Here is an 18095-nt window from a genome sequence, read left to right as displayed (position 1 = left end):
AAAGCCTCCCCCAGCCCTGGAAGCTCTGGTCGGGGCATGGGCAGAAGGTATAATAGGCCAGGGAGGCCTGGGCTGTGGTGGTCCTGCCTACGCTCGTCTCTTCCCCTCCCTGCTTCGGGCCCCTTTCCTGAGACCCCCACTGCCTGCTGAGTCCCTCCTCCACTCCACCTCCCCCTGCCAGAGGTTCCCACCACTCGCTGTGTTCCTCCTCTGGACAGCCTGGGCAGGTGGCTCAGACAGCTCTTACTGGAAATTCCAGGAGGCGGGCGGGTGCCTCCCCCAGCCTTGCGGGAGGAACCACTGGATCCCGGGACCCTACTGAATTCAGGTGACAACTAAGGGATAACAGGGATGGGAGTGGGGGGTCATAGGTTCAGAACTAGGGATCCAGAGGGGGACACCAGGAGAACCCTGGACAGCACCCACTGCTCCTCAAAGCTGTCTAGGGAGCCAGCAGGCGCTGCCCAGAGGAACTCTGCCCAGATGCGTGAAATAAGAGAGGAACTGAAATAGGCCCCACAGTCACAGAACGCCCACTCATCTGGCATCTTCCCCCTGGTATTGTAAATGGCCACTTTGGCCAGTGCCAGGAGGACGTTGATGGGGTCTCGCGACTTCGTGGGGCCACGGACAGGGTGTGAATGTATGAAGAGGTGTGGGGTAAAGTGCAGCCAGAACCTCAAGAGGAGATTCTGGAGGAGCCGGAATAGGGGCTGCAACCTGGCACATTCTAGATAGGCGTGCACCAGGTTCTCCCTCACGCTGCAAAGGGGACAGGTGTTGGGAATGGGGGTGAACCGTACCAGGTACATACCCGTGCTCACAGCTTCATGAAGGAGCCTCCAACTGATATTCACGGTGGGCCGTGGGACCAGGCTGGAATATAGGCTGGCCCACCAGGGTTCCTAACCCTCTACAGGTGGTAGAAAGTCCCGTCACCTGGTATCCAGGCAGGACACAAGGGTGAGGAAGTGAAACGTGTGGAGCATGAGCTGTAAAGTTGTTCCCTCAGCATTGTTCGGAAGCAAACTGGCTGCAGGACTCGCAGACAGATCGGGTTATGGAGGAGAGGAGGCTCACAGGACAGGGACCTGATGAAAAGGTTTGGAGTGCCTGGGGTGAGGGGTGGGCGGGGAACACCCTCTCGCAGGACCTGCTCAAGGAATACCCAAGAGGTGGGGGATAAGGATGCCCCCACCTCCTTGAGTATGCACAGGGGAGTCTGAAGTGTGGAGAGCCCCATGCAATGACCAAGCGCTCAGGTATCCACATATCTCCCTGTTAGTTACAGATAACACAGAAGAGTCACATTCATACTCACTTTGGGACTGGGTTATGACATCCCCCTGAGTAAACATATCCATCATGATCAAACAGCATACCAACATTGTTATAAACTGGACTTCCAAGATGATACAGGTTCTGCTCTTTTTCCATTGCTTTTTTGATTTGGAGCTTAAGTCTGGCAGTTTCTTGTTGCATCTGGTGAACCCTCTGCTCAGCAGCCACCGTTCCATACGCATCCTGTCAGCTTCTCTGGCTCTTTCTTCAACTTGCTTGGCTCTCGCTTTGGCTTCTTTTTCCAGCTGGGCCAAGACTTGCTTCTCTTGCATTCTATTGACACCTTCCTTGACACACTTTGTACAAGATTTGTTGTAATTACATAACAGTAGTAGCAACAATGATCTACATAGTCACATTTTATCAGATAAAGTCACACGGTTAAATCTTAGTCTTTGTTGATAAACTCCTGTTTGTTTTCACTAAAACTATATCTCAGTGTTGTGAGTTATATTGGCGCTGATCCTCAATTGACTCAAACAAGCTGGCATTATCCCTTTGGGGACAGTTTACATGGGAAGAGGACACTACAGAAGAACAATAATGGTTTGAACTCAGGGTCTGGTTGGGAAGCGTGGCCTAGTGATCACGGCCACAACCCTGGACTGCCAAGGGGATCTTGGGGAGGGGATCCCGGGCCCTCCCACTCTACCAGGCTCTGACCCAGGGCTCTTTTAGCTACCAGTAACCTGGCAACCAAGACTACTTAAGTCTGTCCTCCCTGGGCCTCTTCCTTTCATCTCCCACCCTGGGATCACCTCAGTCCAAGTCCTTCAGCTGATGGGAAAATCCAAATCCCAAGGAAGCAAGAGGGCATCGCCACTGTCCAGGGCCACAGAATACGTCCCTCTCTGCTTGTCTATGCGGAAGGTCCTCCCTTTTCTCATGGAGGGCCCCTTTAAGCAGCTGTATCAGAGACTTTAGGATTCACGGTGCTCTGCTCTACTGGAGCTGTGGACTGCAGGTCTGCTCCTCTTCAGCACTGCTCCCAACTGAACTAATTCACTGCCTTTTAATTCCTCCAGCAGATGGAGCATTTGCTGCAGGTGTGGCAGGGCAGAGCTGGCTGAGCCCAAAATGAGCCCTTATGCCCTTGTTGCTCAGTGTGGGGCTGGTGCACCCCATCCCAAGGACACTTCAGAGGAGCTCAAGGAAGAGGCTGTGCCTAGTGTTAACCTGCACGGCAAAGTAAGGACTGGCAGAGCCCTGGGGAGTTTGTGTGGGGAGCTAAAGGCTGGAGGTGACAGAGAACTGACACCCAGCTCAGCAGCAACATGTCCCCCTCGCACTGAGGCTGGAGGGTAACAAGGAGATTCACAGTCCAGGACACCCTGAGAAAACGTCACAGCCGGAACCTGCAGTGTGTGGAGCTCAGGGATGGTGAAATAACACCTCCAAGGGGCATAAAAACACAAAAACAAACAAACAAGAAAACCCAACTCCAATGGTGGGGATTCCACAAGCTCCCTTGGAAGCTATTCCAGAGCTCAAATACCCTCCTGGTTAGAAAGTTTTCCTAATCTCGACCCTAAATCTCCCTCCCCGCAGCTTAACACTTTTAGGGTCCTCCCTTCAGTGGCCATGGAGCACAACTGATCCCCACTCTCTGTATAACAGCCCTTAGCATGGCTGCAGACCATCCCCAGCCTGCTTTTCTCCAGACTAATAGACCCACTTCTTTTAGCCTTCCTCCGCAGGTCGGGTTTCTGAACTTCTGTTCATTTTCTGTTGCTCTCCTCAATCCAATTTGTCCTCATCTTTCCTAAAGTGTGGGGTGCCCAGAACTGGACACAGGACTCCAGCTGAGGCCTCCCCAGTGTCCAGCAGAGCAGGACAATGACCTCCGGCAACTTACATACACCACTCACATTAATACACCCCAGAATGATACCAGCCTTTTCCCCAGCTGCGTCAATGGGTGACAACCAGACAGCATCTGAGTGAGTCCATTAAAGACCATTCGCCCTCCCCCACTATTATTCAAGACAAGGGACGCTGGGAGTTTGAGAAACTAAATTCTACTTTATTCTTTTCAAACCAAGAAATAAAAGCTAAATCCCAACCCCCTCTCCAATCCAATGCCCAGCTCGGCACGGTGCATTTCAGCACCAGCTCGGCACATTGCTGCTCCAGCCACACGCGCTCCAGGGAAAGAGGAACAAGTGAAAGTTGATAGAAAAGCCCTAACAATCCACGAGAGAGGCATTTGCCCGGCCTCCTCCTCTCAGCAATGGGGAGTCGCCGACCCCTCTCCACATCAGTCCTCTTGGGGCATCATTGGTAGCCCTTTAGCATTCAACAACGACTTCACCCAGCACTCGTAGGACATTTCCTCTCTCTCTGGGACATGTGCGGTGAGTTCATAGTTCTCAGACTCAGCTCTCTGGCTCGCAAGAGCAAACAGTGCCCTTTCAAGGCCCTGGCCACCCACCCTCTCCCCCTCCTGACTGTATCTTACATCTCTGCAGGGATCAGGCAGTCACTTCCTTCCCCATTTCAGTCTCTGACTCTCGGAGTGCGTATCCAGCACTCGCCCTCATTGTTTTGCTGACAGACACTGGTCATTTTCATTGTTCAAAGAAGCAGCAAATCTGATGTGAAAAGAAAATCAGTAAGGACTATTTTGGCAAATTATCATTTGTCTTTTGAAGTCCCCAAGAAATCTGAACTATATCCTTTAAAACTCATTTAATATCAAAATACACGACAGAACAGCCTTCACCAAAAAGAGAAAAACCCACACTCCAAGGTGGGCTACAAACCACTTTCCCGTTCATGAAATGAAATCTCAGAGAATCCTAAAACTCAAAATCTGGGAAACAAATTTGCCCATTTCATGCTGAACAGGCTAAAGATGCTCTCCTCAGCACCGCCGCATTCTTTGGCTGGTCATTGACAAAAGCTTTAGCATCATCGTCATAAAAGAAAGAGGAAAAAAAGACAAACAACCAAAAACTTCCTGTCTACAAATGATCTGGATTTGGCTGGAAAAACTCCAGATGCCACTTTACCAATAGATGGAGGCTGGGACACTGCGGTAAATGACACACATGAAGGTGGAGGGGTAGAAAGGGAAAAGGATAAACTCTCCACGGTTTGGGCAGAGGCTGCTCTGTGAGAGAAGATGTGTGAGGTTGACAGGGGCAGGAGGGAATCCCCCGGACTCACCCCGTCCATCTCAAATAACACAGAAGTTAAAACACCACATTATTTTACTATCCCTGCTCCAGCTCTTTTAATCTCTATTGAATGCTGGTGTAAAAGGGAGAAACAGCACAAAAAGTTAAATGCTTTTTAGCATAACCTGGAGCAATGTGAGGATGTCTGGGAATGAGACAATCTGACTGCAAAGGGGGGACTTAGTGACTCTAACAATCACTTTGCTAATGGGGGATTGGAATAAACTGCTCAGGGTCAGTCTAGACTAGAAAAAGGGGAGGAGGAACAAAAGAGATGCAGCACTAGCTAATCCCAACCACTTTTCCTGCCCTAGACAGACTCTTGGAGGCCGAACATAGAATATCAGGGTTGGAAGGGACCTCAGGAGGTCATCTAGTCCAACCCCCTGCTCAAAGGAGGACCAATCCCCAGACAGATTTTTACCCCAGTTCCCTAAATCGCCCCCTCAAACCATTGAACTATCCTTCCCCCTAAATCCCCAAGTGGCCCCCTTAAGGATTGAACTCACAACCTTAGGTTTAGCAGGCTAATACTCAAAGCACTGAGCTATCCCTCATTCCCCATTTAGTCTCTCTCTGGAAGGCACAGATTTGTCTCGGGTCACTGATGAGCTGATGCTCGGCTGCTGTTGGATCCTCACCCGAGCGATGGGCAGTTGGGGCCTTGGGAGCCAAACGCCCCTGATGTGTGTGGGAACGAGGAAATGGGTTTGTCAACATGGCCAGCCCCAGTCAGGGCACTGAGAGAATTTCCCTCCTGTGTGGAGGAGTCTCTGATGTCCAACATGGTGTTAGCTCCACTTGGAGCATTTTCCACACTGAGAACATCTCAGAGGTTTCTTCCCTGTGCGGATTTGTGGATAACTGATACTCTGGGAGCACCAAATGAAGCTTCCCCCACATTCAAGGTCTCTGTTGTGTGGGTCACTGAAGCGTGAAGTCAAATTGAATCTTTTCCTGCAGAGAAGCTATTCCTAGGGTCTCTCATCCTTGTGCATTCTCTGATGTTTGGTCAGCTCTGAGGTCTTACTGAAGCTTTTCCCACAGTCAAGGCATTTATAAGGTCTCTCTCCTGTGTGGATTCTCCCGTGTTTAGTAAGGTGTGGGCGCTGACTGAAAGTTTTCCCACAGTCCAAGCATTTATAGGGTCTTTCTCCTGTGTGAGTTCTCTTATGTGCAAAAAGATTTGAGCTCTGACTAAAACTTTTGCCACATTCAAGGCATTTATAGGGTCTCTCTCCTGTGTGGGTTCTCTGATGTGTAATAAGCGCTGTGCTCCGAATAAAACTTTTCCCACATTTACAGCATTGAAAGGGTCTCTCTCCTGTGTGCAGTCTCTGGTGTAGAATAAGTTGTGACTTCTCAATGAAGCTTTTCCCACACTCCAAGCACTTATACGGTCTCTCTCCTGTGTGCACTCTCTGGTGTAGAATAAGTTTTGACTTCTGAAGGAAGCTTTTCCCACAGTCTAAGCATTTATGGGGTCTCTCTCCTGTGTGGATTCTCTGATGAACAGTAAGTTTTGTTCTGTCAACAAAATGTTTCCCACACTCAAGGCATTCATAATGCATCTCCCCGATGTGGATTCTCCCATGTTTAGTAAGGTTTGAGCGGTATCTGAAAGTTTTCCCACACTCGTGGCATTTATAGGGTCTTTCTCCCGTGTGGAATCTCCTATGGTTAGTAAGGGCTGAACTTGCGATAAAACTTTTCCCACACTCAAGGCATCCATAGGGTCTCTCTCCTGTGTGGGTTCGCTGATGTGTAATAAGCGTTGCACTCTGACTAAAACTTTTCCCACACTCATGGCATTTAAAGGGTTTCTCTCCCGTGTGCACTCTCTGGTGTACAATAAGCCTGGACATGTGTATGAAGCTTTTCCCACAGTCCAAGCATTTATGGAGCCTCTCTCCTGTATGGATTCTCTGATGACTCGTAAGTTTTATTCTGTCAGTGAAACTTTTCCCGCAGTCGAGGCATTTATAGGATTTGTCGCTTGTGTGGATCCTCTGATGTTTAATAAGGTCTGAGCGCTTAATGAAAGTTTTCCCACAGTCAAGGCATTTATATGGTCTCTCTCCTGTATGTTCTCTCTGGTGTTCACTAAGCTTTGACTTCTGAATGAAGCTTTTCCCACAGTCGAAGCATTTATGGGGTCTCTCTCCTGTGTGGGTTTTCTGATGTGTATTAAGGGTTGATTGCACACTGAAACTTTTCCCACACTCGTGGCATTTATAGGGTCTTTCTCCCGTGTGGATTCTCCTATGTCTCGTAAGCGCTGAGTTCTCAATAAAACCTTTCCCACACTCAAGGCATCCATAGGGTCTCTCTCCTGTGTGGGATCGCTGATGTGCAATAAGTGCTGAGTTATTATTAAAACTTTTCCCGCACTCACGGCATATAAAGGGTCTCTCTCCTGTGTGGGTGATCTGATGTTTAATAAGCTCTGCGCTCCGAATAAAACTTTTCCCACACTCACAGCATATAAAGGGTCTCTCTCCCGTGTGCACTCTCTGGTGTACAGTAAGCCTTGACTTCTGTATGAAGCTTTTCCCACAGTCAAAGCATTTATAGGGTCTCTCTCCTGTGTGGATTCTCTGATGACTAGTAAGTTTTATTCTGTCAATGAAGCTTTTCCCACACTCAAGGCATTTAAAGAGTCTCTCTCCTGTGTGTACTCTCTGGTGTACAATAAGAAATAGCTTCCTACTGAAGCTTTTCCCACAGTCCAAGCATTTATAGGACTTCTCTCCTGTGTGGGTTCTGTGATGTGACATAAGCTGTGACCTCACATTAAATCTTTTCCCACACTCAAGGCATTTATAGGACTTCTCTCCTGTGTGGGTTCTCCAATGTGTAAGAAGGTTTGCACTGACACTGAATCTTTTCCCACGGTCAAGGCATTTGTAGGGTTTCTCTTCATTGTGACTTCTCTGCTGAACTGTGGTTTCCTTGGGATCCTTCCATCCTCTGCCACATTCAGTGGATTTATCCAGTTTCTTCCCGGCATAGTTTCCCAGCTGCATCTCTGATCTGTGTCGATCTCCCCAGGCATTTCCCTGCTCCAAGCACTGGGAAAAATTCCCTTCAGCTCTTCTCAAAAACCTCTCCTGCGATTCCACTTTCCCAGGAACTTCCTGTTGCTGATTCTCCTCCTTGTTCTCACTCACTGTCCTATCACCTGCTGGGAGAGAGAGAATCCAGACAGGAGTCACTGCCTGTGCCGGGGAGACAGGACAGAAAGGGGAATAGCAAAGAGGGAAAACACAACACAGTGACTGTTGGGGAGATGGAGACACTGGATTCTGCCTCCACATCCCACCCAAATGCTCCCAGGGAAGTAAAGTCAAGGAAGAAATTCCCGACAGTTAACAGGATGGGTGGGAAGCCGTGACAGCAAGTCAACACTTGCTGACTGCAGCCCTGACCTGGGTGAGACGGGGCAGAACTGAGGGCTCTCGCTCACAGCACATTTCGGAGTCCCAGCTTTTTCCTTCACTCGCCAGAAGTTTCTGTCTTAGTTTCACTGACTCCTCACCTGTGCAGGTGCCTCTCGGGCTCGCTCTTTCCTCTGAGGCCTGGAGATCCGGGACCCACGGCTCTTCCCCTCGTTCCAGCCGGGCGATCAGGTTGGGCTTGGGAATGGAAAATCCTGCTCAGGGAGTGAAATCAGGCAAGCTCAGGGCGCACGGAGCACTGGTAGAGTATTTGTCACAAGGAACATTCCCTGAGATTAACCTGACCCTACATGGGACTGTGGTAACTCAGACCCCTTGGGATCAGCAGGGATCTGGGGGTGGGGGTTCTTTTTACCCCCTCACTCGGAGGTCTCAGGGTAGATGCGCTCTGGGGGACTTACTGACACACACACAGCTCGGGTGTTAAACTCCTGCCTATTTCCAAGCCTGCAGCACCTAGAGCCCTCTCCACGGATGGAGCAAGGTGAACGGTCTGTGAAGGAGAAATAATGCAGACAGGGCAATACCCTGCTTCTGACCCCTGGACAGCTGGAGAGATGGGGATGAATTAGCCTGTCCATTTGGTTTCTGACTTTCCTGTTCCATTGAATGGGGGATGGAGATGCAAGTCTCTCACACACTGGCATAGGCGCTGACTTCCCCTCTTTTCCATGGGTGCTCGACCCTGCCTCTGCCTCTGGCCCCGCCCCCCACTCCACATCTTCCATGAGGCCCTGCCACTTGCCAGCCCCCGCCACTTGCCAGCCCCCATTTCAACCCCTTCCCCAAAGTCCCCGTCCCAACTCTGCCCCCTCCCTGCCCCTATTCTAACTCCTTCCCCAAATCCCGGCCCCGGTCCTGCCTCTTCCCCACCTCCTGGCCTGAGCGCGCCACGTTCCCGCTCCTCCCTGCCCTCCCAGAGCGTGGAAACAGCTGTTTGGCAGTGGCTGGGCGGGAAACGCTGTGAGATAGGCGGAGGAGTGTGGACGCGGAACGCTCGGGGAAGAGGAGGAGGTAGTGCAGGGGAGCTTGGCTGCCGTAGGGTGCAGAGCACCCACTAATTTTTCCCCGGGGGTGCTCCAGCCCGGGAGCACCCACGGAGTCGGTGCCTATGCACACCGGAGCTGTGGACTATGCGACCCTCCTCCTCCAATCTGACTGACCAGGGAAGAACCTGACCAGATTCAGACACGCAGACCCCACGGCTTCCAATAGCTGAGGGACCAGGAATCCCTTACCCAGCGAGGTCACTGTCTCATGGTTCTCCTGCATGACGTCCCTGTAGAGAGCTCTCTGACCGGGGTCCAGCAGAGCCCCCTGCCCCTGGGTGAAATACACAGCCACATCCTCGAAGGTCACCGGCATCTGAAACAACAAGAGTCCCCCACTCACCACCTGCTGCCCCAGCCACAATCCCACTAGACACAGGGGAGGAGGCCCAGAGAAGCAGAATCCCACCCGCACCCTGCTCAGAGCAGCCAGGAGGCTTCAAGGGGTGGGGAGAAGGTGAGAACTCCTTGTCCCCCCCAGCACACGGAGCAGGGCAGGGTCTTCTCATTTCCCACACACCTGTCAGCCACAGGCTGATACAGGAAGCAGAGCTCTGAGCCAGGGACAGGGACAGGAATCCCAACAACTTCCCTTCGTATTTCACAGCAGCCTGTGGCCAGCGGGGTCAGGCTCCAGCACTGGGAGTCTGGTCAGTTTTCCCAGCCTGCCCAGGGGGGTGTTTCCTGTATCAGAAATGGGGGAATGTTCCCTCCTCCCCCACACGCCAATGGGCCTGTTCAGAAAATCAGGCTCCAAGTTGAATGTGTCCCAGCAGGTTTGTCCTGCCCCTCCCCTTCTACAGCAACTCCCCCCTGCAGCTCCCTGAAAATCACCTACCTGAGCTGGCTCCATCACAGCCAGTTCCCTTCCCTGTCCCCTGGAAGATGGGAGGATCTGGAGCGAAATGTGGACGTGATTCCACAGCCTGTCAGGGCGAGAGGGGCGATGGGGAAGGTTTCAGAAGGGTCTTGAGTCCATTTCACACCCCGATTCCCCCCAGGCTCTCTCCCTGCAGACAGACGCTCTGGGCTCTGCCATGCTGGGAAAACCCTCAGTCACTTTATTACCACACAGACCCGGCCCCTCCCACCAGCACTGAACCCCTGAGACACTTTTAAACCCCCCCAGGGACAGAGTCTCTGAGAAAAATGCTAAAAAAGAGCAGAATCATAGGAGCCACTTTCATAGAATCATAGAATATCAGAGTTGGAAGGGACCTCAAGAGGTCATCTAGTCCAACCCCCTGCTCAAAGCAGGACCAATTCCCAGCTAAATCATCCCAGCCAGGGCTTTGTCAAGCCGAGCCTTAAAAACCTCCAAGGAAAGAGACTCCACCACCTCCCTAGGTAATGCATTCCAGTGTTTCACCATCCTCCTAGTGAAATAGTTTTTCCTGATATCCAACCTGGACCTCCCCCACTGCAACTTGAGACCATTGCTCCTTGTTCTGTCATCTGCCACCACTGAGAACAGCCGAGCTCCATCCTCTTTGGAACCCCCCTTCAGGTAGTTGAAGGCTGCTATCAAATCCCCCCTCATTCTTCTCTTCTGGAGACTAAACAATCCCAGTTCCCTCAGCCTCTCCTCATAAGTCATGTGCTCCAGACCCCTAATCATTTTTGTTGCCCTCCGCTGGACTCTTCCCAATTTTTCCACATCCTTCTTGTAGTGTGGGGCCCAAAACTGGACACAGTATTCCAGATGAAGCCTCACCAATGTCGAATAAAGGGGAACGATCACGTTCCTCGATCTGCTGGCAATGCCCCTACTTATACAGCCCAAAATGCCGTTAGCCTTCTTGGCAACAAGAGCACACTGTTGACTCATATCCAGCTTCTCGTCCACTGTGACCCCTAGGTCCTTTTCTGCAGAACTGCTACCTAGCCATTCGGTCCCTAGTCTGTAGCAGTGCATGGGATTCTTCCGTCCTAAGTGCAGGACTCTGCACTTGTCCTTGTTGAACCTCATCAGGTTTTTTTCGGCCCAATCCTCTAATTTGTCTAGGTCCCTCTGTATCCGATCCCTACCCTCTAGTGTATCTACCACGCCTCCTAGTTTAGTGTCATCTGCAAACTTGCTGAGAGTGCAGTCCACACCATCCTCCAGATCATTAATAAAGATATTAAACAAAACCGGCCCCAGGACTGACCCTTGGGGCACTCCGCTTGAAACCGGCTGCCAACTAGACATGGAGCCATTGATCACTACCCGTTGAGCCCGACGATCTAGCCAGCTTTCTATCCACCTTACAGTCCATTCATCCAGCCCATACTTCTTTAACTTGGCGGCAAGAATACTGTGGGAGACCGTATCAAAAGCTTTGCTAAAGTCAAGGAATAACACATCCACTGCTTTCCCCTCATCCACAGAGCCAGTTATCTCATCATAGAAGGCAATTAGGTTAGTCAGGCACGACTTCCCCTTCGTGAATCCATGCTGACTGTTCCTGATCACTTTCCTCTCCTCTAAATGTTTCATAATTGATTCCTTGAGGACCTGCTCCATGATTTTTCCATGGACTGAGGTGAGGCTGACTGGCCTGTAGTTCCCCGGATCCTCCTTCTTCCCTTTTTAAAAGATGGGCACTACATTAGCCTTTTTCCAGTCATCTGGAACCTCCCCCTGATCGCCATGAGTTTTCAAAAATAATGGCTAATGGCTCTGCAATCTCACCCGCCAACTCCTTTAGCACCCTCGGATGCAGCGCATCCGGCCCCCTGGACTTGTGCACGTCCAGTTTTTCTAAATAGTCCCGAACCACTTCTTTCTCCACAGAGGGTTGGTCACCTTCTCCCCATGCTGTACTGCCCAGTGCAGCAATCTGGGAGCTGACCTTGTGCGTGAAGACAGAGGCAAAAAAAATCATTGAGTACATTAGCTTTTTCCACATCCTCGGTCACTAGGTTGCCTCCCTCATTCAGTAAGGGGCCCACACTTTCCTTGATTTTCTTCTTGTTGCTAACATACCTGAAGAAACCCTTCTTGTTACTCTTAACATCTCTTGCTAACTGCAACTCCAAGTGTGATTTGGCCTTCCTGATTTCACTCCTGCATGCCTGAGCAATATTTTTATACTCCTCCCTGGTCATTTGTCCAATCTTCCACTCCTTGTAAGCTTCTTTTTTGCGTTTAAGATCAGCAAGGATTTCACTGTTTAGCCAAGCTGGTCGCCTGCCATATTTACTATTCTTTCTACACATCGGGATGGTTTGTTCCTGCAACCTCAATAAGGATTCTTTAAAATACAGCCAGCTCTCCTGGACCCCTTTGCCCTTCATGTTATTCTCCCAGGGGATCCTGCCCATCTGTTCCCTGAGGGAGTCAAAGTCTGCTTTTCTGAAGTCCAGGGTCTGTATTCCGCTGCTCTCCTTTCTTCCTTGTGTCAGGATCCTGAATTCGACCATCTCATGGTCACTGCCTCCCAGGTTCCCATCCACTTTTGCTTCCCCTACTGCTGACGGGGAGGGGACGAGAATGAGACCAGGGCCGGCCTTGTGGGTGGGTGGGAGTAAGGGGGAAGGACCTGAGCTGCAAGGGGCAGTTGGAGGTGACTTCTCAGGAGCAGGGGTGCCCCTCCTTCCCCCTGCTCAACTGCAGTGTGCAGCCACCACCGGTCCTGTCCCCCGCCTCCTTCCTCCCCGGAGCCCCCGGCCACTCGGACTGGGAGCGTCTTCCTCTCTGCTGTGCGGAGTGGGGGGAGGCTGATGTTGGGGTGTCCCGCTGCCATGTACCCGATTTCCACTAAGCTGGGGTGACGGGACAGGGGGAATGTGTGTGTGCTGCTGCCTCTCTGGGTCCAGCTGTTTGTGTCTGAACAAGCCTTCAGGTGCCTGACCGACCCTGAGTGCTTTCTTAAAGAGATGCATAGACTGGAACATACAGCAAGAAGATATTTATACATACAGAGAACATGAAAAGGCGGAAGTAGCCAGACCAACTGTAAGAGGCCAATCAATTGAGACGCGCTATCATAGTGTAAATTTGTTCGTCTCAAAGGTGCCACAAGTTCTCCTGTTCTTTTTGCAGATACAGACTAACACGGCTGCTACTCTGAAATCTGTTCTTAAAGAGACAGTGCTACGAGGTCAGCATCAGGAGCTGCTGCTCTCCTGCCCTCTCCTTACGCAGCCCAGGCAGGGAACATGACCTGGGTGCAGGGAGCCCCGACCTCGCTCCCCCCCTCACAGCCCCCTAGGGGGGCCCAGGGCAGCGGAGCAGCAGTCCAGTGGGGGAGCGAGCAGCAATGTCAGCTGCTCCATCTCTGCATCTAGGTCAGTTTCCCCATGTGGATGCCAGAAGGGGAGGCAGAGTTTAGGAGCACAGGAGGGGGGTAGGAGTTGGGGTTAATGGGGAACAATGTAGGGGTTCGGGGTGAAGGGATTGTGGGGAGGCAATTGGGGTGACGATGCTCCATGCCCACGGGGGCCAGGGGCACCAAAATGCAAGTTCGCCCAGGGGGCCATTTTCCCTAAGGCCGGCCCTGACACGAGACTGCCTATCTCGGGCCCTGTGGGACTCCTGCGCCACCTCCCCCGTAGGGCCCCAAGAAAGTGTGTGGAAAAAGAGTCTCTGTGTAGGCAAGTGTGTGCATCTCCCACATTCACACTGTTGCAGCTCCTGGCCTTCTCCTGGCGCCTGTTTGGGCCTTGCAGTGAAAATGAGCCGGGGAGAGGGTGGGGGAGAGTGAACAAAGGAGGGAGGGGGATGGAGCGAGGGGGGCGGGGCCTCAATGAAAGGTGCGGGACAAGCTGGGAACCCTAGTGCCCATAGCACCCCCTGCTCCATCTGCCGCTCCCCAGGGCAGGTGGCGAGTCTGGGTCTCCCCACTGCAGACTGGGAGGCTCTTATTATGGCTGGGATCTAGCTTGCGGCTGGCCAGGGGGAAGGGCTTCGAGGGGCGGGGGAAGAAGAGACCACCGAGGGGCTGGGCTTCGTGACGAAGGGGGGCTAAGGCCCACCTCAATCCCGCCCCCGGGGAACAGGCTGGTGCTGCCCTTGAGCCTCGGGCAGGCGCAGAGCCCCGGCACCGGGAATCCTGGGGTCATTTAGCCCGAGTCCTGCCAATTCGGGACAGACGGTCACCCTGCCCATCCCGCTCCGCAAATTGGTTAATCAATGCATCATAGTCCAGAGATCTGGCAATCTTGTTTTCGATTGAGATAACTGCAAGCGCAGATAGCCTGTCATCTGTCATGGCTGAGCGCAGGATATTCTTGATCAGTTTCATTCTGCTGAAGCTCCTTTCAGCACCAGCAACAGTAACTGGTGTGGTTAGAAGAATTTTGATGCAAATGCAAAGATTCGGATATATCTCCTGAAGGCTGTTCTTGTATATGTACGTTAAAAAATTGTTTGCCGTTTCCTCTCTCTTTCTCGATGACATAAATAAAACGATTCAATTCCATTATGAGTTCGTTGGCATCAATGTCTCCCATTTTTCTTTCAAAATTTTTGCTGTGATTCTCCAGTTCATTTTCTCTGTGACACTGCTTCAGGCTGTTAGCGTTGTACAGAAATCCAAACAACTTATACCACTCCACGAGTTGGTCAAATCGCAATGAAACAGAAGATATGGCCTGATCAGTGAGAACAAGAAAGAACTGCGATTTGAATTTTTCTTCGGCAGAAAGACGACTCGAATCATCAGCACATTCGTAATCAAACATTCTCTTCTTACATTGCACCCTGGTTTCTGGAAACACCTGTTCAATACCCATATGCTCTGCTATTTCACGTGCATTTGTGACCACAGAGATATATCCTTTATTTCGATAGTCTTCCAAAAACTTCTTTGTAGCACCGACTTCTGCCTGCAGTACATCAATTGACACATCTGGTGACTGAATTACTTTGCTGGTTTTATTGACGTGAAATAGTATATCGTACCACGTGTACACAGTCAGAACAAAAGGCCACGTAGTAACATGGTCTAAAGGCGCACCGGCTTCTGTTGCTGTATTGCCATCATTCTTTTCGAGTGCATATTCTCGCAAAGATGACAAAGCATTGCACAATTCTTCAAGGTGATAATGCAATAGCTTCACAGCATCAATTCTTGACTCCCAACGGGTGTCCGATAACCCTTTAACAGATATTGGCATATGTTCTTGAAGTATATCCCAACGTGAAGGTGAAGAAGAAAAGATAACGTATATTCTGTTAATCAGACCGAAAAAGTCAACGGCATATTTCGATGACTTTGCCGCGTCTGAGATCACAAGATTCCAAGTGTGAGCTCCACATGGTACATACAAGGCACAGTCATTTATTTCTAGCATGCGGGCTTGAACTCCTTTATTCTTTCCTCTCATATTTGCGCCGTTATCATAAGCTTGGCCTCTCATGTCAGCAATGTCTATTCCTAAATTGTTTGCCTTTTCAAGAAACGCTTCCAATAAGCCCTCGCCAGTTGTATCATGAACATTAAGAAAACCAACAAACGCTTCACGAATATTGACACCATCTTCACCGTTGCATTCAACAAAGCGTAACACCACAGACATCTGTTTTTCATGTGACACGTTGGGAGTACAGTCCAAAATAACTGAATAATATTTTGCTTTTTTAAGCTGCGATATGTTGGCCTCTTGAATGTTACTGGCAACAAGTTGAATCAGCTCGTTTTGCATCTGTGGACTGAGGTACTGAACACGTGTCTCTGCCTTCTTAATCCTCTGTAAAAGTTCGCTGAGGACAGTATCATACTTTACAAGCAATTCAAACAGTCCCAAAAAGTTGCCATTCGAAGGATCGCCGAGCTTTTCATTACTTCCTAGAAATGCCAAGTTTCTTTCGGACAAGAAAATAACGACATCAACCATGCGTTTGACAACATTTCTCCAGAAATCTCTTTCTTTCAGAAAAGCCTGCAATTCGAGTTGGTCAATAGATGTACGGTTTACTATGCTTGACCGAAGGTCAAACCATTTCACCATACAGTCTTGATGACCTTTGCCTGTTTCATGCTGCTGAAGTCTTTTTGACATTGCTTTCCAAGCAGATGTTCCACGACGCAGCGGTATGTCGCCAGTGCCAAATAATTTACAACAAAAACAAAAAATGGCATCTTTCTGAACTGAGTACATTAATCATGAACGTCTTATTTTCTCGCCATTTGCCATGGTTCGATAGAAATGAGTACTTGTGAACCTCTGTCTTTCCTCGTTAAATGGAAATTCGTAACTTTCATTCTGCTGCGGTGGGCCACGTGCAACAATGTCACACACTTGCCTGTCCGATATTATAGACGGCCAATCTCCTGGATCATCAGTCAGTGGTTCAGATTCAGATACTTCTTTCCTGGCAGCAGCTGGAATAGCTGTCACAGTTTGTTTGGTAGAACAACTGGCTTCACCTTCAACCTCACTTGAAGCACTTCTGGATATGATTCGTCGCTGCTAGCGCTGTCTGTTTCATGTGCCTGTACCTGTACGTTGGATTGCAGCGCAAAATACGTTGACAACTTCGGAATTTTCTCAAGTTCCTTCTCGTCATCTTTTGCTGCCTTTCGTTTACTAGCTCCGCTCTTATACATTCTCTTAGGGTACATCTACACTACAGGGGGGAGTCGATTTAAGATACGCAAATTCAGCTACGTGAATAGTGTAGCTGAATTCGACGTATCGCAGCCGACTTCCCCGTTGTGAGGACGGCGGCAAAACTGACTTCTGCGGCTTTCTGTCGGCGGCGCTTACTACCACCTCCGCTGGTGGAGTAAGAGCGCCGATTCGGGGATTGACTGTCGCGTCCCAACGGGACGTGATAAATCGATCCCCGAGAGGTCAATTTCTACCCGCCGATTCAGGCGGGTAGTATAGACCTAGCCTTAGACATCACAAAGCACGCTTCTGCGTTGGAAACGAATCGTTTCAAACAATAACAAATTAAACAACTAAATTAATAACATTTATCCGCCGACCGCCATTATGAACGCAAATACACGTTCTTTGAATGGGTCCAACGAAAATTCGAAACTGACCAACAGACAACTGATGTAGCCAATAGCATTATGATATATCATAATAACTTCACGGTTTTGTCAGTAAAACCGACATGGATTGTGCAATAGCCTCAATAAATGTCACTTACCTAGTTATACCTTACACTTTTTTTGCCAGTTTTAGGGGCCCCCTTCCTTGCGGGGCCCCCTCCGGTCGGAGGGTACGGAGGGCGCTCACTATGCCTCTGTCCCCCACTGCTGGTCTGCCCATTTGTAGGGGAACAAATCCCCGCTGGGCAGGGCAGCCCCCTCACCCTCCCTTACCCCAATGGGCGGGGGAGCTGCCTTGTATCTCTCCTCCCCTCCCCCCTATCCCTACCCCCGGGCTCTCCCTTCCCCGGCCAGTCTCCTCACAGCCTCCCCTCCCCACCCCACATCCCCCCCTTTCCTTCGCAGTGACCCCCCCCCCGCTTACATCTTCCCTCTATTCCAGCCTCCTTCCCTCAGCCCCATAATCCCCCCTCTGCCCCCGATCACCCTGCATCGCCCCAACCTCCCTTCAGTGCAATCACCGACCCCTGCCCCCGGCCTCACACACCCCTGTTCCCCCCTCAATCCCCTCTTCAGCCCCCTCTGCACCCCACGTGTGGCTCCCCCCGCCCCGCACACACCGGGAGCTGGCGGCAGCTTTCCCGGGCCCGGGGCGGGAATCGCAGCCAGCTCCGCTGGGAGCAGCCTGGGGCCAAACCCCCCCCTGCAGCCCGGGGGTGACGGGGGGGGCGGGTCTCTCTCACCTTCCCTCCGAGCGAGGGAAGCCCGAGTCCCCGCAGCGGCTGCGAGTCACTTCCTGCTGCCGGGCCTGAGCCCAGCGATCGCTCCCCCCAGAGCCGCCTCCCAGCTGCTCCTGGGTCCTAGCGATCAACCCATCGCCCTGCAGCCCCCTGCCCCAGACCAACTGAGCCAGCACGGGCAGCTTCTCTCAGCGCTCTGCAGGCATCCTGCCTAGAAGCCACAGGATCAATGGGGGGACAGAAAGGAGACGTGCAGATCCGGGGCGGAGGGAAAAGGGAGGTTTCTAGGGAGATGGGGTTGATCCAGAGACTCCAGGGGCGAGGGCAGCCGGGGACA

General features: G+C 51.1%; 1 protein-coding gene across 2 annotated transcripts; it reads right to left on the bottom strand.

Moving 5' to 3' along the window:
- Positions 1-3349: 3349 nt before the first annotated feature.
- On the bottom strand, positions 3350-17817 carry LOC128847222 (zinc finger protein 850-like). Of its 2 annotated transcripts, none has more exons than XM_054046589.1 (5): positions 17762-17817; positions 9866-9953; positions 9217-9343; positions 8059-8172; positions 3350-7704 (listed from the first exon to the last, which is right to left on the bottom strand). In XM_054046589.1, exons 2-5 carry the CDS (start codon positions 9878-9880, stop codon positions 5495-5497), a joined length of 2466 nt encoding a protein of 821 aa, XP_053902564.1. In that variant the 5' UTR covers positions 9881-9953; positions 17762-17817; the 3' UTR covers positions 3350-5494. The 2 variants fall into 2 exon arrangements, with proteins under 2 accessions (XP_053902564.1, XP_053902565.1); XM_054046590.1 differs by having other exon boundaries at positions 3350-7701.
- Between the last annotated feature and the right edge of the window lie 278 nt (positions 17818-18095).

Source organism: Malaclemys terrapin, chromosome 13 (assembly GCF_027887155.1).
Source record: "Malaclemys terrapin pileata isolate rMalTer1 chromosome 13, rMalTer1.hap1, whole genome shotgun sequence".
In the NCBI taxonomy this organism is placed as follows: Eukaryota; Metazoa; Chordata; order Testudines; family Emydidae; genus Malaclemys; species Malaclemys terrapin.
This window is presented reverse-complemented; position numbering and strand designations above follow the sequence as displayed.

Coding starts and splice junctions, on each gene's coding strand:
- LOC128847222 (XM_054046589.1), bottom strand. Junction 8,173..9,216: donor TGAGACAGTGACCTCGCTGG/GTAAGGGATTCC, acceptor CTCCCTGAGCAG/GATTTTCCATTCCCAAGCCC. Junction 7,705..8,058: donor CCCGAGAGGCACCTGCACAG/GTGAGGAGTCAG, acceptor TCTCTCTCCCAG/CAGGTGATAGGACAGTGAGT.